General features: G+C 35.0%; 1 protein-coding gene across 1 annotated transcript in view; it reads left to right on the top strand.

The window, feature by feature from the left end:
- Nucleotides 1–18600, top strand: part of LOC132559095 (stalled ribosome sensor GCN1-like) — a 47848-nt gene extending 29248 nt beyond the window's left edge. Inside the window, exons 36-52 of the mRNA XM_060223706.1 lie at nt 980–1176; nt 1338–1527; nt 2208–2278; nt 2538–2753; nt 3239–3403; nt 3810–3971; nt 4261–4353; nt 6507–6650; nt 7482–7751; nt 8244–8360; nt 8859–9089; nt 9983–10176; nt 11265–11476; nt 11650–11798; nt 13786–13890; nt 16043–16261; nt 16698–18600. Coding sequence (XP_060079689.1) covers nt 980–1176; nt 1338–1527; nt 2208–2278; nt 2538–2753; nt 3239–3403; nt 3810–3971; nt 4261–4353; nt 6507–6650; nt 7482–7751; nt 8244–8360; nt 8859–9089; nt 9983–10176; nt 11265–11476; nt 11650–11798; nt 13786–13890; nt 16043–16261; nt 16698–16826 — 2864 coding nt within the window. The 3' untranslated portion in view covers nt 16827–18600. The remainder of the gene's footprint in view (nt 1–979; nt 1177–1337; nt 1528–2207; nt 2279–2537; nt 2754–3238; nt 3404–3809; nt 3972–4260; nt 4354–6506; nt 6651–7481; nt 7752–8243; nt 8361–8858; nt 9090–9982; nt 10177–11264; nt 11477–11649; nt 11799–13785; nt 13891–16042; nt 16262–16697) is intronic.
- Nucleotides 18601–23101: the final 4501 nt, after the last annotated feature.

Raw genomic sequence — 23101 nt, 5'->3', positions numbered from 1 at the left:
AAATTTATGTCATTGTTGATTTTTAGGTCATCTGACCCAAAGGGTCAAGATGACCTATAGCCATCGCGCTTCGTCCGTCGTCGTTCGCCGTCCGCCCTGCGTAAACTTTTCATTCAAACAACTTCGTCTCAAATACTAGAAGGTCTAGGGGGCTAATACTTGGCACAGAGGATACTGGCATGGAGCTCTACCAAGTTTGTTCAAATGAATGACCTCGACCCACTTTAAAGGTCACAGGGGTCAAATATGTTAAAATCTTTAAACGACTTCTCCTCAATAACCAAAAGGCTCAGATTGCTGATATTGTGCCTGTGGCATGCTGGGATGAAGGGCTATCAAGTTTGTTCAAATGAAGGACCTTGAACAACTTTCAAGGTCACAGGGGTCAAATATGTTAAAATCTTTAAATAACTTCTTCTCAAATACTAGAAGGCCTAGGGGGCTAATACTTGGCCCATAGCATGCTGGCATGGAGCCCTACAAAGTTTGTTCAAATGAATGACCTTGGCCCACTTTCAAGGTCACAGGGGTCAAATATGTTAAAATATACAAAGGACTTCACCTCAATAAGCAAAAGTCTATGAGTGCCGATATTGGGTCTGTAGCATGCTGGGAGGAAAGGCTACCAAGTTTATTCAAATGAATGACCTCGACCCACTTTCAAGGTCACAGGGGTCAAATATGTTAAAATATACAAACAACTTCTTCTCAACAAGCAAAAGTCCATGAGTGCTGATATTGGGCCTGTAAGATGCTTGGAGGAGAGGCTACCAAGTTTGTTCAAATGAATGACCTCAACCCACTTTCTAGGTTTGGCTTGCTTTTTGTCAGATGACCGTTAAGGCCCATGGGCCTCTTGTTGCATATAGCCTACATGTGTACGTTATATATTATGATGTTACTAATGCATTATTTATGTTGTGGTATCAGTATGTATGAGACTTTTACATGCCTGACGGTTCCTTGTTTACTTGTATAGGTCTGAGTGAAGTAATTGGTGGCCTTGGTTTGGCTGAACTGAAACGTCTAATGCCAGGCATCATACAGACAGCAGAACGTACTGACATCCCGTCCCATGCTCGTGATGGCTACATTATGATGTATATCTACCTACCCTCCGTCTTTGGCAAAGAATTCATGGCCTACATCGGCCCTATCATTCCCTCCATTCTTCAGGTAAGTATCTGGCAGTATTGATCTCATAATGCCCTTCTCCAAGGTGAGTTCATGGCCAGTTAACTGCGATATACATTTCCCATATCTTGGACATTTCAAATGATGTGAAAATACAAACTGTCTAGATTTTCACCTTACTATTCTACTTGATTTGACTGTAGGCGTTGGCAGATGAGTCGGAGTATGTAAGAGACACAGCTCTGAGGGCAGGCCAGAGAATCATTAATGTATATGCAGACACAGCAATAGAACTTTTGTTACCCCAGCTGGAGAAAGGCCTGTTTGACGACAACTGGAGGATCCGATTTTCTTCGGTACAGTTGCTGGGTGATCTTCTCTACCGCATATCAGGTAAGATCCACGTGTTAAGGTGTATACTGGTAATGTAGTTAATTTCTTGAAAAGAACTTAACATAGTGAGGTATTAAAGATTATAGTATGTACACACAGTAATGCCAAATTTTTGTGTTTCGTTGCGTTCAATTTACAATTTTCTCTTGTGAATTATTTTTGCCTTCTTCCCAAATTGAGACCTCCTGCACTCCTTAATGAAACCATTACAGAGCTGAATACTGTAAACGTACCTATATTGGTTATTTCATTTTAGTGCTTTTTACATTGAAAGTATTATTACTTAAATGTGCTAGTTGTTGTACCTTAATGGTAGCGCTGTTGTTACAGTATTTACATGTATTTGTTATAGATACACTAATTTATCTTTGCATTAATTTGCCGAAATATGATAATGCCCAAAATTTGATTTTGCCAAGTGAAGTACATTTACAATATATAGGCATACAGAAATTGTCACATTTCATAACATTTGATTTTAAGATGCTTATTTGATAGTTTTTTTTTCGGAATTTCTATAACAAATATCAAATGGGTGTTTTCTTGTTTTATATTGGTAACTTGTTTTGTTTTTCCATACCCGTCTTTGATCTTGTTCTTCCTGCTGTAACTTCTACAGTCTACAGCATTCACTGTGTAACATTAGTTAACAGTCTTAGAAACTGTATATCTGTTGACAGGTGTCACTGGTAAGATGACCACAGAGACTGCTCATGATGATGACAATTTTGGTACAGAATCTTCATCAAAGGTAACCAAGGCCCTGTGTTATATTCTCACCGTATCTATCAAGCAGGAAGCACAAACTTTGTTATAGACCCACCCACCTCTATAGCAATTTGATCAGAAATGCTAGCAAATGCCCAGATAGCTATATAACTGTGAATGACGCATTACCTGTTTCCTCCCTCAGTTTATTACAGGCTAAATTTAAATGATAATTCTTGAAAATGTTTCCTTAATTTTACCCTGTTATGATTTTATGATTATTTCATTTATTTGACTCTCAGGCCATTATGCGAGCTCTTGGGAAGGAGAGACGCGATCGGGTATTAGCGGGACTCTATATGGGACGATCAGACACAGCCATATTGGTACGACAGTCGGCACTCCATGTGTGGAAGATCATCGTGTCTCATACACCACAAACACTTCGTGAGATTCTCCCTGTGCTATTTACACTCCTTTTGGGCTGTCTGGCCAGTACCAGTCACGACAAAAGACAGGTGAGTCTAGACTACTTTCAGGTCTTGATGGATATTTGTCTTTTATTCCCAAACATTTCAGTCATACTTGGGCTATTTTGCTTCTGCACAAATTACTGAAATTTTATTTCACATAATACTAATGTTAGCTAATCCATTCACTGAAAACTCTTTCAACTCTGAAAGTTTGTGGAATTAGGACTTGTTATTGAATGTAATCTTGAGAAAACAAATCTCTGGAAATCCTAATTATGTCTATAGTGATATTACTTTCTAAATAGCTCTAAAGACTGATTTGTTAAGCAGAAAGGAAGAGACAGGAAAACCTCATCATCCATTTGATTTTAGATCTCTTGTGAATATGTTTTACAAAGCATATAGTTTAGAAATTATTCAAGATAATCTTCTAGATAAAGGGGCTATGCTTGCTGCTGAAAGAATTTTCTATAGGAAGCCAATGTAAGCAGTATGCATGTATTTAAATCCATCTTAAACTTTGGATGTAGGTTGCGGCACGGACTTTGGGAGACCTGGTAAAGAAGCTTGGAGAACGGGTGTTACCAGAAATCATTCCAATATTGGAACGAGGTTTGGGCTCAGAGCGGGCAGACCAGAGACAGGGTGTGTGTATTGGTCTCACAGAAATCATGGCCTCAACCAGTCGCGAGCATGTAAGTTAGCTTCGTGATGTCAAGTATGATTGTGTCCTATTGAGTGTAACCAAACCTGTCTATAAATGCCACTCAAGGAAGCAGAGAAAAGTGGTCATTATACACAGGTGGCCATTATATAGAGGTTCAATTGCTATGGATTGCATTGCATTGGCTACCAAAAAAGCAGCCTTTACAGACGGGTAGCCTTGGTATAAAGATAAACTTTAAGACAGGTTTGACTGTATATTGTGCTGAATAGTTATGGCCAGATAGTATAACAGCACATAGTTGAAACTTTCTCAGACATATTGACTTTTTGACATCTACAAAGAAATGAAATGAATATTTGAGTTTCATGACTTAGTTAACTGAAATGTTAAATCATATCTGTTGTAAATATCACCTGTTAATTTTAAATCCCCAGGTACTTGTGTATGCTGACAGTCTGATCCCCACAGTACGCCGCGCTCTTGTTGACCCTCTTGGTGAAGTTAGGGAGGCAGCCGCCCACACCTTTGACAGTCTCCACTCTAACATTGGGCCACGTGCCTTGGACGAGATTCTGCCAGACCTCCTGAACAAACTGGTACAGTCTAAGACTTATTATTTACAAATATATTTCATCAGAATACAATATTAAGGGTTAATGTTGTGTTTGGATAGATCTGTACTTTCATGAAATATTTTGTCGATAACTTAATATACAGGATACTTATCAATATGTTAATCTGGCTATTTCAATAATCATAACAATTTATGCTGAAAAATCTACTGATTTCTTTCTGTAACTTTTTCTGACCAAATCCATTAAGCAAATGGGTTCACCTAAATTTGAAATCAGGGATTTTAATGTAGATGTATGTATTTATTGACAGCGTGACCCAGACCTGTCAGATGAAGCATTAGATGGCCTACAGCAAGTGATGACGGTGAAGAGTCGTGTCGTGATGCCTTATCTGGTACCACAAGTAAGTACCCCTGTTTATAAGGAGAGGTTACTAGGTCTACACGTACTGAAAAAAAGAGAAACCATCATGAGGGCCACAATAGGTTATTTATTTAATTCATATGTTGCAGTCTGGTTTGTGTTAGGGTTCAAACTGCAGATTTACCAATTAATTTTCACCTTTCATAGCATGATGAGATTTAAAAATAGCAAAGAACATTTGGTCCAGGGGAGGCTAGTTTGAACAGTTAACTTCATATTTAAAATTTAAACAATGTAAAACACATTCGATGTTTTCATTATTATTATAAAAAGCATATACTGAATTTTAGAAAGTTTTACACAAGAAGAGATTTGTTTCTTTTGTTACTTTTATAGAAATTTATAAGGTTTTCATTTATTTTCACATGACAAAATACATTTACAAATATATACAATTTCAAACAGATGAAAGAAAAGTAGTTGTCTCCCCTTGGCATGAAATATTAAATCATCTCTCCTATGATGAAAGAAAAGTATGAATTACTCCGCGCGCGAGGCTTTATTACACAGTCTCTATCCCTTGGCATGAAATATTAAATCATCTCTCCTATGGAAAACTGATTTCTTATCTTTCCTTGGGACCTGTTCATATTGGAATTATTTTTTTCAAGGATAAATTTGTACATATATAGGTATGATGTTGGTGCGTATTAATTTCCTCAAAAATTGTTCAATATCTCCAAAAAAATGAGCGGGCCTTGTCCAACTATTGAAGGAAAGTGGTTGATGGTACATTTTTGGCTAGATAATGAATAAGATCATCAGTTTTGTTGAATAGTAAATAAATAAGGTGATAAAAGGAATTTAATGATAATTAATGTTTTTTTTTTTTAATTTTTTTGAGTGTGATGAATTGAAATACTAAAAGGAATATGTGGCAGTAGAGTAGTCTGAATCGAGTTATGGCAAGTATGCCACCTTGCAAATTGAACTTACATAGCCAGTCATGGGATTTTTCCAACTGAAACACAGGTACATAGCATCCCACCACAGCGTGGAGGTCCTGTGCCATGGGTACCTGGCCAAGCCTGTTTCTGGTGTCCCACCCTCCTATTCAGGAGGCCCCCTTCTCGAGGGTTGGTGACTTTTGTCTCAGACCTTCCCAGGGGGCCTGTTGAACAACCAAGGTGTTCTGTGTGTTGCCCCTAAAGCAAGCCTTACCACCACACATGCATTGTACTGTGCATTATGTGCTATATATACTGCCGATTATAATTGTCTGATTTCAATACTTTTCTTAAATTTGCATATTTGCATCTGTTGCCTTGCATTTTAAAAAAAATTCAGTTTAATATCTATTTTTTTACTATTCTTCTCTTTTATTGAGTAGTTCTCTAAATTCTTGTTTGGTTTTAGTATTTTTATTTGATAACGAAATCAAGATTTTTTAGTCTTTGGAAAATTCATCATCTTTCTTATTGAAGGGAGACAACTCTTTCTAATATTTTCTTTTTTTTCTTTTATTTTCCTATTGTAACAAATGATATTATTAACTAAGAGATTTTAAGCAATGTTGAACAGTAAATTCTAGTTGATTATCTTTTATATTTTACCTTTCTAAGCCATGAGATTGTTACTTGTAAATGCAAGCGTTAATTTGGTCAGGGAATTATAATCTTAGTATTGGTTCCTGATTACAAAATTACTGGAGTTAATATGAATTTTCCCTTGCAAAAAAAATGTCTCTCAAAAATAATAATTTTGAAATCTAGGTATTATGTTCATGTCCTCGCTAAGGGGGAGGGGTGGGGGTTTGGAAATCATATCATAGTATTTTCTTGCCCATTATTGTATCATAGTGTTACCCATGTCTTGTCCAGTAATCATATAATGTTACCCTTGTCTTGTCCTATCCCATTCCATCCTGTTTTAAATCAATATCTTGAGAATCCTTCAGCAGATTTAATTCATATTTACCTATAGTATCCTATGGAGGGGGAATACATTTGTTTTGTCTCCTTGATTCAAACACAGCTTTTATTTGAGAAAGCATATTAAAATTTGTCAGTAGAGATTAAAAGAAGATAGAATAAATTTGAGATATTTGAGTAACCTAACATTGAAAGTCCTCAGACTCTTATGTTAAATATCCCACAAGTTTCATAAAAGTGTGACCTTTACCTTTCAATGTAGCTGGTGACCCCTCCAGTGAACACACAAGCACTGTCGTTGTTGTCATCAGTGGCAGGCGACTCACTCACCAAACACTTGCCTAAGATACTGCCTGCCTTGATGGACACACTCAGTGAGAAGGCTGGAACCCCAGATGAAGCTCAGGTAAGTCTAGTCGCTCCCAAAAATTATGTCCTACTTCTAAATAGCTTGTCACCATGGATAACCCTTGATTCATCCAAGACTTGTGAATCCCAAAAATAATATCCTACTTCTAAATACCTCATCACCATGGATAACCCTTGTTTCATCCAAGACTTGTGAATCCCAAAAATGATGTCCTATTTCCAAAATACTTGTCACCATGGACAAACACCTACTTGGGTTTTGAAGGATTATTTTATACAAAGTTTATTGCTTTCATTAGAACAGAGATGTTTTTAAAAGAAGTTTTTTTTGTACGATACTGCTTAATCTCTTGTAGAAATTCATAACTGCATGTAAATTTTCTCTTAAAGAAAAATGTCCAAACCTCTTCAATAGTATGCTTCACCCGAAATTACTTGTTTTCTTTAGAAAATTAGCAATGTCGTTATTATCTATCAAAAATTTATTTATGAAATTTTGGGTGTTTCATCCATTCAAAACCGATGTTAGATCAATGATATCTCAAGAATTTGAAAAATGTAGTCATTATAGTTAGGAGAATGTTTACGAAAACTTACAACATCCTAGTGTAAAATATTCTTATATTTCTCATAAACAAAATAAAAGTAAATTCACAAGGTCTCTGTGAATTTCACGCCTCCCAGTTAATAGATTAGATGTTGTATGTAAGATTTCTTGCAATAAATGTCAGTATCACTTAATGTAGAAATTTAAGAAATATTATAAGTTAAAAGCTTTCTCACAAACACAAAGTTGAATGTCTTGCGTATGCATTTAATCTTTGATTAAAAGTATAAATCACGGTTGTTTTGTTTGTGATTTGTACAGGAACTGGAATACTGTCGAAGTGTGGTATTGTCGGTCCAAGATGACCGTGGAGTACGTACCATCATGGAGGAACTATTGGCAGCCATCAAAAACCCATCTCCGGACCTCTGCTGTGCAGCAGTGGTTATTTTACAGGCCTTCTGTGACAAGACACAGACTGACTACTCCGACTACCGGACAGATCTATTTAGAGGTCTGATTGCATCCTTTGTGCGGAAAGAGAGTAAAGTATTACTGGCGAGCTGGGAGTGTCTCAACACAGTCACCAAGGTAACTTTCACAAAAAAAAAGATTTTTTTTAAGGAAAATAATTGAAATATCAATAAGCTCAACACCTAGCCTTCAAATTGTCTGAGAGACTGAATCATGATTCTGTTTGGACTAAGTTACCATATGGCTGATTATTTTCACAGGTCATAATTTTCGCTATTTTCTTTAAAATTAAAATTTTGCCATCTGCATATATAAAAGGCCATTCAAAAACACATGTAACTCATTATTTCACACAAAAGTTTTCACATTCACAATAAGGTACCACTTAATAACAAAATATCATCACTACTGTACAAATATAACCGGGTAATGCTACATGTTAAATTTTGGGGAGGTCTGGTTGTAATTATATTGAAAATTTTTTTAGCTGTTTCTAATATTATAGTTAAAAATAATGAGGTACAGTTCATTAGATTTATGATATTAAGGTTGGCAGGGATATGGTACCTAAAGATGAAGATCGATTAAATGAAGGTTGTTTTGCTTTAGAAACTGGACGTGTCCGAGATGTTACAACACATTCAAGACATAAGGTCAGCCATCAAGCTAGCTGCTTCTGAGCTAAAGGGAGCCAAGGAGCTGCCAGGGTTTAGCATTCCAAAGAAGGTACTGAATGGAAATTTATCTGATGATGTTTCATTCCATTTTGTTATGAAGTTGTTTAAAAATCTAATTTTGAAATCTATATTAAGACTTCATCTTTGAGTCGTTATTCTTTTTCTTTTAATGCTTTTCCCCAAGAAGAGCTGAGCATATATTAACTGGGTTTACTTAATAAAGCTTTGAGAAATTAACTTATATAAATGAAGGCTGTAAAGAATGGAGAGCTTGGGAATGATGACTTTTTCGGTGTGAAGCATTGATTGACATAGTTTAATGGATAGCTGAAAAAACGAATTGATCCATTTGATAAAAATCTTCTTAATCCATGGTTTGATGGTTTAACCTTCATATAAATAAAAAAATTGATATGTTTGATTTAAATTTTGGTCATCCCCGATTGAATAGTGTATGGATTCCCTAGAATTATATTATCTAAAACCTAGCAATCATTTCCTAAAACTTTAAATGTTCAGAATTCATTTTTCTAATGGTAAATTGCAGGGTATTGCACCAGTGCTGCCAATATTCCGTGAGGGTATGCTGAACGGTTCACAGGATGTGAAGGCTGTGGCAGCCAATGGGCTCGGAGAACTGATCCACCTGACCAGCCCAGAGGCCCTGAAACCATCTGTTGTAAATATCACCGGTCCACTCATTCGTATCCTTGGTGACCGCTTCTCAGCACAGGTCAAGGTTGCTGTCTTGGAAACTTTGACCTTACTTCTTGCCAAGGTCAGTAATAACAAATATTTTACCAAAGAAATAGCCCATCTCCTATAAAGCTTCAATGTTTTTTAGATCCCAACTTCCCCTCTTATTTAATTCCAGTTAATTTTGGAAAGATCAGAAATTTTTCCTGGCTTCAGAACAGCAAAGAAAATTCAATTTTTTGGTGATCCATTTTGATGTATAAATCATTCATAATACCATTTATAGCTAGAATAGATTAGATATTTCTATGGTGATTTCTGTCAGACAACAAACTTGAATCAAAAGATCTTTAGTAACTTCTATCAAAGCCAAATTAAACATTACAAAATGATCACTCCCCAGTTTTGAATTCAACTGTCTGTATTGAGTATATTGCTTTCCGATCAACTTTAATTTATGAATCACCTGTCTGTTTTGAATTGTGAATCACCTGTCTGTTTTGAAACTGTTAATCACCTGTCTGTTTTGGATTGTGAATCACCTGTCTGTTTTGAATTGTGAATCACTTGTCTGTTTTGAAATTGTGAATCACTTGTCTGTTTTGAATTGTGAATCATCTATCTGTTTTGAAATTGTGAATCACTTGTCTGTTTTGAATTGTGAATCATCTATCTGTTTTGAAATTGTGAATCACTTGTCTGTTTTGAATTGTGAATCACCTGTCTGTTTTGAAATTGTGAATCACTTGTCTTGTCTGTTTTGAAATTGTGAATCACTTGACTGTTTTGAAATTGTGAATCATTTGTCTGTTTTGAAATTGTGAATCACTTGTCTGTTTTGAATTGTGAATCACTTGTCTGTTTTGAAATTGTGAATCACCTTGTTGAATTACATGTTTTGTTGTTTCTCTGTTAAGATTTTATGTTTTGTTAGATTGAATCTAACCATATAGATCTTGATGTTATACTTTCCAGGTTGGCCTACAGTTGAAGCCCTTCCTACCCCAGCTACAGACAACCTTCCTGAAGGCACTAAACGATCCCCAGCGTGCTGTACGTTTGAAGGCAGCATCTGCACTTGGCCGTCTGATTGTGATACATGTACGGGTGGATCCACTGTTTACAGAACTGCACTCAGGCATTAGGAACACTTCAGATTCATCCGTCAAGTAAATATCTATTTAGTCTGTAGTCAACACATACATGTGATGAGCCAGGAATATATCAATCTTTCTATTTAATCTGATTTTGCAGTATCATTTGTTGGTGAGGTTACTACCTGTATGAGGCACATTGCATGATATTAGAAGTTGTTAGTCTTAAGTGTCTTATCTAAGGATATAAACAGAATAGCATAGAACAGCTTCATGAGAAACAAATTTGCCTGGGGTATCATTACCCCTGAATGAGGATACAAAACCCACCAGATTGGTAACATGTAACACTGGTACCCCCTAAGGAAGGTGTGAATACATTGTTTAGGGTAACTCTATCCCTAGGAGATACAGTCTCAATAGAAAAAAATGAATTTGACATTAGTTAGTGTCTTGTGCGAGATGCATTTGCATGGACTATTAAATTGGGCCCCACCATCTGTCCATCCCAGGAGCTTTTCCAGGCTGTAGCCTGTAGAATTTGAGTTCTACTGATCTCAGTAATTTTTGTATACAAGGCTTGTTTCTTAGTTGTGCCTTTCAATACTGGTGAGATCTCATTTTTTATATTTACTCTGATCCCTTTGAAACAAAATCAGAAATACCAAAATTACTGTTAGTAGTTTTCTTTATGGGCTACAACTGACAATGTTCAGCTGATCTCTATAAGTGTTAAATACATTTGTTTGGCTATTCATTGCCATGCTTTGCGGCTCCTTCTTATACTTGAACGAGGGAGCATACTTGTTCTAGATAAATTCCATCACCACACAGCTTTAAAAAGAGAAATATCATTTTGATGCTTTATATGTAAGGTCACTGCACATTTCCATTATCTATGATTTACAAGGGATTTAGTTTGTCTATCTGTGCATCTGTCTGTCTTTGGTTTCTCTATAATGATTTCCCTTAATTATCATATTACACCTGCAGAGAAGATTAGTTTGGTTGTATAACTGTCATTGAAGCAAGTAAATACATATTACCTGGCAATGAGGTTTGGTTAATGATGAATCATTCTGTATTTGACATCCAGGTTTCTCAAACATTTTATATCACTTCCTTTACAATTTTAATTAATAAATTCTGTTCTTTTGTTATAGAGACACAATGCTACAGGCACTTCGATTCTGTGTTTCTGGGGCTGGACAGAAGATGGCAGAGCCACTGAGGAAACAGATCACTGCCACATTGTTGGAGTTACTTGGCTCTCAGGAAGATGCCACACGTGCAGTTGCTGCTGGTTGCCTTGGAGCCCTGTGTACAGCTTTATCAGAAGCAGAGCTTAAAGACACACTTATACAACACTTACTAGGTAAGGGCAGACAAATTTGCTGTAATAACAGAGCATTTATTAATAATGGGTGATAAAATCCCTCTGGGATCCCACTTCTATAGATCATAAAAACATTTTACAGTACAGTATTATTTGTAAATTAAAATGTAGTTCTCTAATGCAGTAGAACATATGTTTTGATGTGTTAACAGATGCTGACCCAAGCCAGGACTGGATGTTGAGACAGGGCCGGAGTATGGCTCTAGGGGTCGCCCTGAAGGAAGTCCCGAGCAAGCTCACTGGCACTGGACTTGAGAGAAGCATAGAAGATTACATTACAGAACTAGCCACATCTGATAGGGTGAGCTGTGTATACTTACTACTGTCTCCTGGGATTTGACTTCAACAATTCTAGTAAAGCTTTTGTTGTTAGAAAACTTCTTATATTAAGAAATTTGATCTGTTACTATGAAAACAGTCAACCAAAATTACAAGTATTGGGTTATCTCCGCCAAAGTTTTAAAATTGTTCAAGATAACAGGATATACAATTAAATCTAGCCCTGTAGTAGTGAATTTTTGTTGAATTCTCTTCTTCATCGTCTTTTCAGTAACCATGGAAATAGTGAAAATTGCTGAATGTCATTACCAGAAAATTAATCCACAAGTCAATGACTTCAAAAATAAGATACAAAAACATCAAATGGGAAAGAGTATACTTTAAATGATAAGGTGATTGTGTGAAAATGGATATCTATAATATTGTTTTATGTGAAAGTACAGCATAATTGTATCAAAAAGATAATAGCTTTTAGTGGTGGAAGGGAGACATGGCATGTTAAGAATTTGAACATAAAGTAAATAAATACTGTAATAGACAAAGATCTTAGTGTTTTTAGGTTTCCAAGGTCAAGTCACCATTGTTATATGTAATAAAGGAAAAGAAAACAATGAACTATTATTCATAGCATTCACGACCTACTGACATATACAGGACAGTTATTTGATTGAAAAGGTCATTTCGCTTAAATTGCCTCTTTATTGTTGTTTGATAATGAAGATAATTCCCCCAGTAATAAAATCAAGATGGCTGTAGTTTATTGTGCATTCTTTCATATCACATTAGTAATTACTATAGCTGGTGTTAATGGGTACCTGTTAAACACACTTGTAGTTTATCAGAGACAGCTCACTAGGATTTCATAAATGTGATCAACAACAGCTGATTTGATTAAATGCTGAAATCTGTGATATTTCATCACTGCATACAAATATTGGAAATTTTGGAATCCAAATTTGAAAATAGAATTTATGATAATGATGCTTATTGTTTAAAAAAGATACAAAAAGTGATTGACATACTTCAAAATTCAAAATTTCTTATCACTTCATTATGAGGCTTTATAATGGTAAATGAGCCAAAGATGAATAGAAGTGATTATGCTCCCAAATCTAGACATGAATAAACTTTGATCCTGTTAAGGATGTAGTGACATATAGTAAATTAAGTTACGCCAACCTACATTTTCATCACTGACCTTCATCAGAGGACAAAGTTTGTCCTTACACTATCTCCTACACTTCTAGTCACTGGAACTTTATACTATGAGCATAGCTGACCTCAGTGTCAAGAATTAGTTCCTACACTAATTCCTTATTAGTGCACCCGTGGTGTGTAATTTCACATTCATTAGTAGACTGTAATTCATGAAGTTCTCAATCATCACAATCATGTTCCTACAGTTTACTTTCTCCTCGCACCACTAAATGCTATGAAAACTGTTACCTTTTTTTTCACAGAGATCTTATTTTCTCTGTTTTTGAGGTTAAATAAAAGTATGAAAAATGCATTTAGAAAATTATCTTTAAGAATTACTTTCCATTTCATAATTTCCTTTGAAAAATGTCTCTCTTTTTCCTTCAAGCTGCAGAAATTTGAACTATGGTGAAAAATTAACATTATCAGTCTGTAATATACACCTGTTTTGCTTTGTGGATAAAGTTTAGTCTATGTCATGTTTACCGTCTATATCTGATCTTATACAAATCCAGAGTAAAACAACCACAATGGCTTCCAAGTGGGAGTTCTTCAATTAGTCAACATGTTTCGCCTTGTTGAAGCCTGCACAGTGCAGAATACGTTGACGAATATGTAATGAATTGAAAAACTCAATCTAGGAAACAGTTGTGATTGTTTTACCCTGAATTGATTATCACTATGACAAATCACCCTGCATCCCTGCTGTAACCACCCAAATAGTATAGGACACCTGGATCAGCCCTAAGATAAACCACAGCTCTATCTTTTATACCTAAGTGATCCTGTATGATGTTTTTTTCTGTTGACAGATTCCCCTGTGTATCAGCGGCTATCGTTGTATGGGTTTCTTACTGAATTACCAGCTATCTAGCAGTGATGGCAGTGTACCTTCACTAGTATTAACCCTTATTAAGGTGAGTGTTAAAGTGCCTATTATCACTTATATCAATTACATTCTTCCAACACTTTATTTTTAAAAGATGAATTTTTAGGTCATTTGAAAATGACTTCTTGCTATAATGTTCAATCTGTTGTCATGCATAAACTTTTTCAGATTTTTATATCTCCTTAAAAAGCAGTCACTTATTTCAATTATTTGACTACAAACATTCCTGGGTCAATACAGTTTGAATATTGTGCAATTTATGGGTTTGGCCCCTAAGTGGAACTGGGGACAGGCCCCCAAAGGTTTCATCTCAACTAGAAATCTCAGAACTAAAATTCTTTCACAGTTGGGGACCGGCCTCCAAAGGTTTCATCTCAAATGTCAGAGCTAAAATTCTTTCACAGTTGGGGTTGGGCCCCCAAAGGCTTCATCTCAACTAGAAATGTCAGAACTAAAATTCTTTCATAGTTTGGGACGGGCATCCGAAGGCTTCCTCTCCGCTAGAAATGTCAGAACTAAAATTCTTTCACAGTTGGGGACAGGCCTCCAAAGGCTTCATCTCAACTAGAAATGTCAGAACTAAAATTCTTTCATAGTTGAAAGCCCTTAAGGGAGTTTACCAGAAATTCAGAGCTGTCCTGTGTCTAAGTGCCCCCTGGTAGAGATTGAAGTTTACTATAGTTTATCAAGGAAAAGGATACTTTTTGCGATCTACTAAACCAGTCAGTCAAATTTTATTGTTTTTGGTCACAGACATATCCTTAGAGCAAGATTGTTCAAAAATTTTGAGTGGTATGGATCTTCCTCCACCCCCTCCCCAAAAAGCTAAGGGAGAGGTCTTCAAAGGGACAAGATATTAGAAATTTCTAAAAAAAAAAAACAACAACCAGAAATATCATCTCTACCCAATAGATATTGACAGTCAACAAACAAATGATAGAAGTGTGATGCTTTCTTTACATTTCTACTGAAACATTGAAGCCATATTTGGTTTACTTTCATAGGCAGAAATGGATGATCACACATTTTATGTAAATACTGCTTCTGTGAAATAATATAATACAAACTGATTATGAATAACTTTAATATGCACTCCCAAAAATTTCAGAATGGTTTTGAACGTCTTATGATTGTTCCTACTACTTGCCTCTTTATAGTTTATTAAGAAGTCTGTCAAGGTTTGTCTGCCTCTTGTCGGGAATAAAATCAGGGCCTAATATTAGTTGAAATGCCCTCCATGTCAGTCCATGTGTGAGTCAATCCAGATGCCCATTGGTTCATGTTTCTGTTAGGTTACCAGTTAGACCTTTGATGTGTCAGGCAGTCTAAGCATCTTATAGCAAATGTCTGTTTTACCCAACACAACCAAGACAGTACAAAATGATCCATGGGCTTTTCTCACCATTTACCTCTGATGGAGATTGGACCATACTCCTCAGATTTTCAAATCAGGTTCCGAAGTCTGTTGCTCTATGTACCGAGATTTTACAGACGCAGTGACAATGGAGATATGTCACATACTGATAATCTTATCTTTGTTTAAGATATAAATATACACATTAGATATTAGTTGACACCTAAAGCCTAGTTTTTTGGAGTTGCTGCTCTTTTTTTGACGTTTTTATGTCTGGACCATAATTAGTTGGTGAAAAGGAGAAAAAGTTTCAGAATATAACATGATAAAAATTCAAATGCCACTTTGTATACATGAAATTAAATGAAATATACTGTAATTGTAAAACTGTGCTAAAGGGTACACCAGGTAATTACTTTTACTAATTGTGCTAAAGAGTACACCAGATAATTACTTTTTTAAAACTGTGCTAAAGAATACACCAGGTAATTACTTTTGTAAAACTATACTAAAAAGTGCACCAGAATCACTATAGTAAAATTACTCGTAACGAAGTATCCAGGGTATCACTGTTTAATAAATAATGAATCACTATTGTTAAACTATACTATACTGTACCACAGAATGTCTTTAATTTGTAAAACTATACTAAAGAGTCACCAGGGAATCACTATTGTTAAACTATACTAAGAAGTACACCAGGGAATTAATATTGTAAAGAGTGTACCACAGAATGTCTGTAATTTGTAAAACTATACTAAAGAGTCACCAGGGAATCACTATTGTTAAAAAAAACTGAATTTATGTGGCATTGTTATTACAACAGGGTTTAAAGAATGACTCAAATGATGTGAAGCAACTGGTCACCCAAGTAATTTCCTTCCTCATACACAATCTCCAAGGGAAACAATCTCTTGAACTGGTTAGATATCTGACTGCACCACTAGTCATGGGTGCTAAGGAGAAGAATACTTCCGTCAGATCCAACAGTGAATATGCCCTGGTCTCTCTGCTCAAGCTTCGGCAAGGAGATACATTCTTAAATGTAAGTACTTTATTTTGAATGCAGTTTACAGTACCGTTGTCAAGTTTGTTGGAAGTCTGATATGAAATTGTGTACCAATTTTTGTAAATTATATCTTGATTAGAAGTCATTTGAAACGTTCACCAACACTTTCACATGACACAATAGATTATTATGCTTGCCCTGAAAAATGATCATGTACCGGTAATGAAATACTGTTAATATCATTTAGTGTTTATTGGCAAGATCACCGCTTGATTAAATCTGAAAGGAAACATTTGAAAGCAAATCGTAAATCTTTTCAAATAATCATGAAATATGTTTGAAGCAAACTGCATGATTAATCCATAAACCTGTTGCTGTCTGTGTGTCTCCATCTTTCTATTTTTTTCACTCTCTCGCTCTTTTTTGTTTGTGTATTTGTACGAGTTTTGAATTATTCTTTGGTTGATTGCAGGAGACCTTGCAGCAGTTAGATGCAGGCATGAGAGAATCACTGTCAGAACTTGTCACTAAAACTTTATTGAAATTAAGCAAGCAAGTGGAACCACCTCCAGACAACATTGATGACACTGTTCTCAAATGATTCCACAATGTGATATTAATTTAATTATTTTCTGTAACTTTCTTGTAAAGTGCTATTTCATCATACCAAGGTACTCTCGAGGATAGCAAATTCTCCTATACATTGTGTGCTATAGATTTAAACTCAACTAATACAGGCTACCATTGTAAGAATTTTAATGCATAGTATTGTATTACCCTGTCTATCTTTCAATAAGCCCAGGGGACAGTGTGTTACTTCTGTCTCAAAGTCAGGGGTGGGCTTATTACAGGACATTAGAAAAATTTTGAAATGCTACCAAACAGCATTAGGTACAGGCAAGCCAAGTGACTGCCAAATATATATACTAAATTTGATACAGTATAAAAAGCAGGACAAAAATAATTTAAAATAATACTTTTAGAAAGTGTTCTTGATTGATAATGTTAAAAAATTAATGTTTTGCTTGTAAATCATTGATTTTTACAGCTACTTAAATTCAGTTGCTACACCTTAAGTCTCTTATTGCAAATAAAGAAGACTGCTGTCTCAAGTTTCCTAATAAATATTTGTGGACTTGATCATATTCATGAAAGATGTTACTTTGTTGAGGATATTACTATTGTGATTTGAAGTTTTTGCCTCCAATTTTTGTCATCAAACTTTCTCAATTTATTTTTAAGAATATAAATATGTTGCATGTAGAACATTAGTCTGTTTTGTTTTTGTTCCTCCACCTTTTTCTTGGGGAAGGTGGGGGAGGGGTTGTAATGTTACCCATGTCAGCCTAATCCATGCAATTGCATTCTGTTTTGAATCATTGTCAGATCTTGAGGACCTCTGAACAGATTTGGTTCATATCCATCCCCATAGTATCCTGACTTAAAGTTCTACACTTGGTCATATTAAGGAGATCATTTGGTTTAGGTTAAAAGGCCAGAGTCACATTTGACAACTTCTACAAATTCATTAAACAATGATACTAATTTGTATAGGAGTGGGTACATTCATGTCTTATAGACATATTCTACTTGTTTATATTTGCTCAATATCTCATCTCTCAGCTAATGTTTTTAAAGAAAGTTGAATTACATATTTTAGGTTTCAAATTCCAGCTTCTTAGTAAATGATTTTTTCTCTCTTTTCTTTTTTCTTTTTTTTTTTTGACAAATTTTGAAAAGAAATTCAGTTTCAGTGTTGAAACAAAGGAGGCTGTGTGTGTGACCTATTTTGATAGTTTCACAATGACACATAGTAACTACATTCAATTCTTTATCTCGGTTCTGTTGAACTTTTACTTTAATGTCATGGTTGGTTGAGTATGAATTTGTGTACAAAGATCTCCAACAAAAGGCTGAAATACAGAGGGAGGATTTCTAGTATATACAATATATGAAACAGATATTTTGTGATATAGTACATGCTACAGATGGAATATCTTGAAGGTTTAGTACCAGTGGCGTAGCCAGGATCTAAATTTAGAGGGGGGCAAAAATCTGGCAATGCTGGCGAAGCCGTGCGTCGCGAGCGCCAAAGGTGCAAAGCTTTGGTGAGGGGTCTTGGGGCCCTTCTTCAGAAAATTTTGAAAATTTTGGCTCCATTTCCTGCATTTTGAGCGTATTTTGAAGGAAAATAACGGATTTACACGTTTCTCAAAAGTCACCTCTGGGACAATTGGAGGGGGCAGTTGCCCCCCTTGCCTACGCCAGTGTTTAGTACCAAATGAAAGGTTTTGATTAAAAATTTAAACATTGTCAATGATACAGAAGTGTGTTTTGATTAAAAATAAAATAAAATCTGAGCTTGACTTTCAAAACTGACTTTGTATTTTGTTTATGAATAGGTGTTGATGTGATGTGAAAAGGCAAGAAAAAACAGACAGCGCGCCTACCACACACACACAAATTGCAATGTTTTGCCATAGAATTCAAATGTATGACATATATTACACAGACCTGAAAAAAGTACACAACACTTGTCCAACAAATATCCGTGAAATGGATGTCAATTTTTTTCCTTTAATTTAATGTGGCCTTGACCTTGGATATCCATGGAATTTCATTGACCTTACTTCATCAATATGTTCTTGATGATGAATTTGACCTTAAGCATCAATATAACCTCAATATTGACCTACCCAGATGTACTAACCTGACTGTCATTATACAAAGAGTGTTCTCAAAAGTCACCTCTGGGACAATTGGAGGGGGCAGTTGCCCCCCTTGCCTACGCCAGTGTTTAGTACCAAATGAAAGGTTTTGATTAAAAATTTAAACATTGTCAATGATACAGAAGTGTGTTTTGATTAAAAATAAAATAAAATCTGAGCTTGACTTTCAAAACTGACTTTGTATTTTGTTTATGAATAGGTGTTGATGTGATGTGAAAAGGCAAGAAAAAACAGACAGCGCGCCTACCACACACACACAAATTGCAATGTTTTGCCATAGAATTCAAATGTATGACATATATTACACAGACCTGAAAAAAGTACACAACACTTGTCCAACAAATATCCGTGAAATGGATGTCAATTTTTTTCCTTTAATTTAATGTGGCCTTGACCTTGGATATCCATGGAATTTCATTGACCTTACTTCATCAATATGTTCTTGATGATGAATTTGACCTTAAGCATCAATATAACCTCAATATTGACCTACCCAGATGTACTAACCTGACTGTCATTATACAAAGAGTGTATCACCTGACCAAGCTAGTACTTATGAACTTCTTTCACAAAACAGAAGGTTCTGACCCAGATAAGCATCATGGGTGGGTAAACAGATAGATGATCAAAATACAATTATTTGCTCCACAAAATTTATGGGGCGCATCAGGTAGAGTAGTAATTTGTGATCATATTAGTACAGATTGATCTAAATTATCCATATTTTCCTTTTTCAAAAACTTCAAAATTCCTAACATTTCACCAAAATTTTAAATATTTTGCCAGAATTTATCAAAATATTTTACAGAATCTTAAATTTGAAACAAAATACTCCAATTTTGATAAAATGGGCCAAAGCCATTCAAAGAGGGAGCAGTATGGTCACTTTTAAGATAATTCTATTGTAGTTGAAAATGTTTGTTTTTTCTTTAATACAATATTATTCTATACATTTCATTGTATGTTGAGTATGAATTTATGTACAAAGATTTCCAACAAAAGGCTGAAATACAGAGGGAGGTTTCTAGTATATACAACATATGAAACAGATATTTTTTTATATAGTACATGCTACAGATGGAATATCTTGAAGGTTTAGTACCAATGAAAGGCTTTGATTAAAAATTTAAACATCGTCATTAGTACAGAAGTATACTTTGATTTACATCAAATAAAATCTGAGTTTGACTTTCAAAATCGAATTTTAAACAATATTCTATATATAAAAATATATATTATTATTCCATATATCAAAAAGTACCCAACAATTTTTTCTTCTTCAATTTCTATTGTAGTTTAAAAATGCTAACATCACTAAACTTGTAGAGCTTTTGGTGTTAAGTGACAACATGTCAAACACATCTTTAGTTAATAAAGAATACATCAAGGACCAATACTAGGTCCTTATCCCTTCCTTGAATATACGTCACGTGATCCCTGGCAACACACGTGCCTCATTTACTTACATTTCAGAGACATCAACTGCATATATATATATAGGTATCGGATTTCTTTAAGTAGGTGTTAAAACATACCTTGAAAGTCCTCATTAGTGTTTTACTGACATTTACAATAATATCATTCGATGCATCCTTGTTTCGTAAACAAACGACCAAAGTCCAGACATCCGTACAGCGTACGTCCAAATTATATATTGATTATACGTAATGTACGTAAAGAAAAGCCTCGGAAATTACGGACGTAAAAAAATTCCTAGACAAAAAGATGATGTTTAGGATTTTACTTTCACATTGAAAATAAAATCTTTCATCTACAAAACGTAATGCTTCTGTGTATTTCCGATACAGTACACATAATACGCCAGTAGAAAGATAACCTTGCAAAATTACTGCCATGAAAAATGACAATCATCATTTAGAACAAGTGAAATCCTAACGCTTAACTATTGAAGCTGGCTCCTAGAACGCTTTTCTAAATATGCAATACCCGACGAAATTTATCGAGTAATTCAAACTCAAGCAAGTTTCCACAACACATTACTGAGACAAGAAGTTAATTATTGGTAGTGATATATAATCCTAGATCGCTGAACACCAAGGTAGTATGTAGAATATTTGGGTCGTGGTTGACAGACACCCGGCAAGCTGTTATAACACTAGAAATGGCACACATGTAATGTCCAGTGATAGGGGTTTCGGGAGAAATCCGTAAACGGTATGTTGGGGAAAAAAAACACAGTACGTCTTAATTGTGAAGGAGACAGATGGAAATCTACATGTATTTCGTTGTAAGTGAAAAGACCTACCGAAATATATTTGTATAAAACATACGATTTTTACTTAATTTACAACAATTGCGAAATGTTCTGTTAACGTGTGTTATGTTGGTACATATGGAAATGCAAGATTTTTCTTACTACGTGCGAGTCAACGTTGTGAAGCATAATCGAATGTCAGAAAATATTTCCGCGACAAAGATGACGTCATCAATCACTGACAATCAGGGACGATAAGCATGTAACATTGATATCAAATACAGAATATCTCAATCGAAGAATACCCGTGTCGTAATATATTTATTAATCTATGTATTATGTGCGTTGTTATTTACAAATACATGCTAGTTTCCCAAAATATATGTAGAAAACAATCTTATTTATTATTAGAGCTATAAAAAAACATATGTTTAGTTATGAGACGGAATCAGGGATATATAATTCAGATTTATGGGACTATTGAGTACCTTTAATTGCATTTTGCAAATTGCTATTTACCAGGGGCGTGAAATAATGATAAGAAATAGTGTATTTCAGACGATATGTAACTCATATCCAGAAATGAAGTGTAATAACGTCTTCTCTTTTTAAGTAACGACAATTGTAACCACGGATATAGATAAAGATGAAACCAAGTCCGTGTTGTTACCATGGTGACGCTGATAAATTAACCTGCGAAAGTTGCCTGTATATTGTAAATATGTAGCAGCTTGTCAAAATTTCCTGTTTCCTCTCCCTATTGCAATTAGGCCACGGACTTATATACATATACTTATATATATAAGTCCGTGATTAGGCCTACCGAAAGAATGCCTTTTTAACCACGATTTAAACGCGCGCTCTTCTCGACTCAATCCGATAACGTAATATTGCTTGTAATTCGCATCGTTGATATAGGACTTACATTAATCGTTAGCTAACTTTACAATTTATTTACAACTTGAGACAATTCAGTGATTGTATACAATTTGGTGTCCCTCACCTGTAATTTAGAAAATTATATTACAATATCAATAGGTGATTTTTTTCACGGTGGAAAAATCTTTTATATTTAATTAATTCTTTTTGTTCATAGTCAACATTTTCTGGCAATAATTTTGTAGATCTACTTTACTCATACATAAATTGGCAGTGGATGTCTTTTATTGTAACCTGTTAATATTCTAAATATGTTAAATTAATCATCTTTATTCTCATGGAGTGATAGTATTAACTTCCATACAAAAAAGGACCGATTTTACAACAATGTAGAACATAAAGTGACAACCAGCTCGGCGTATATATATATGTGTGTTTGTGAATGAGAGTTCGTCACAGGTAATTCTTGTATATTTGACAAAAATAAGATTACTGTTTCTTTTAATTTGAATTGAACTTAAAAAGGGCGCTCCAGATTATAACAAAACGATTAGGCGATATTACCATGAAATTGTTTTATTATGGCGATATAACCAATTGTCAGGGAGATATCACTTGAAATTTGGGGGATATCACCTATTAAGTTTTTGTAATAACACTATGGGCACCGAATTAAGGTAGGATAGTGAGGTAAGTGGAAGCATTCCTGTGGAACGCTAAAACCAGGAATCGAACTCGGGTTTCCGTTGCCATAAACAGATTGACGCCTAAGCAGCACTGTGTATGTACAGTTAAAAAAGGATGATTGGTGAAAGAAAAATGAAAGAAATATAAAAAAAATAGGTTTAATTAATGTACAGATTGTACGATTAGCATTCAATTTTTTTACCAAATCTATTTTTATTTTTAATTTTCCATCCGGAAAATACAGAGAACGAAGTTTCTAACATTCAATGTTATCTAATACATCGGCCGCGTAGGCCTAGACGCATGTCAGAATTCTGCAAAGAGAGCTTCGTATCATGTAACAAATAAATTCTCAGGTGTCATCGA

Source organism: Ylistrum balloti, unplaced genomic scaffold (genome assembly GCF_031769215.1).
Source record: "Ylistrum balloti isolate Yb309-2 unplaced genomic scaffold, AGI_CSIRO_Ybal_v1 Utg370856, whole genome shotgun sequence".
In the NCBI taxonomy this organism is placed as follows: Eukaryota; Metazoa; Mollusca; class Bivalvia; order Pectinida; family Pectinidae; genus Ylistrum; species Ylistrum balloti.
This window is presented reverse-complemented; position numbering and strand designations above follow the sequence as displayed.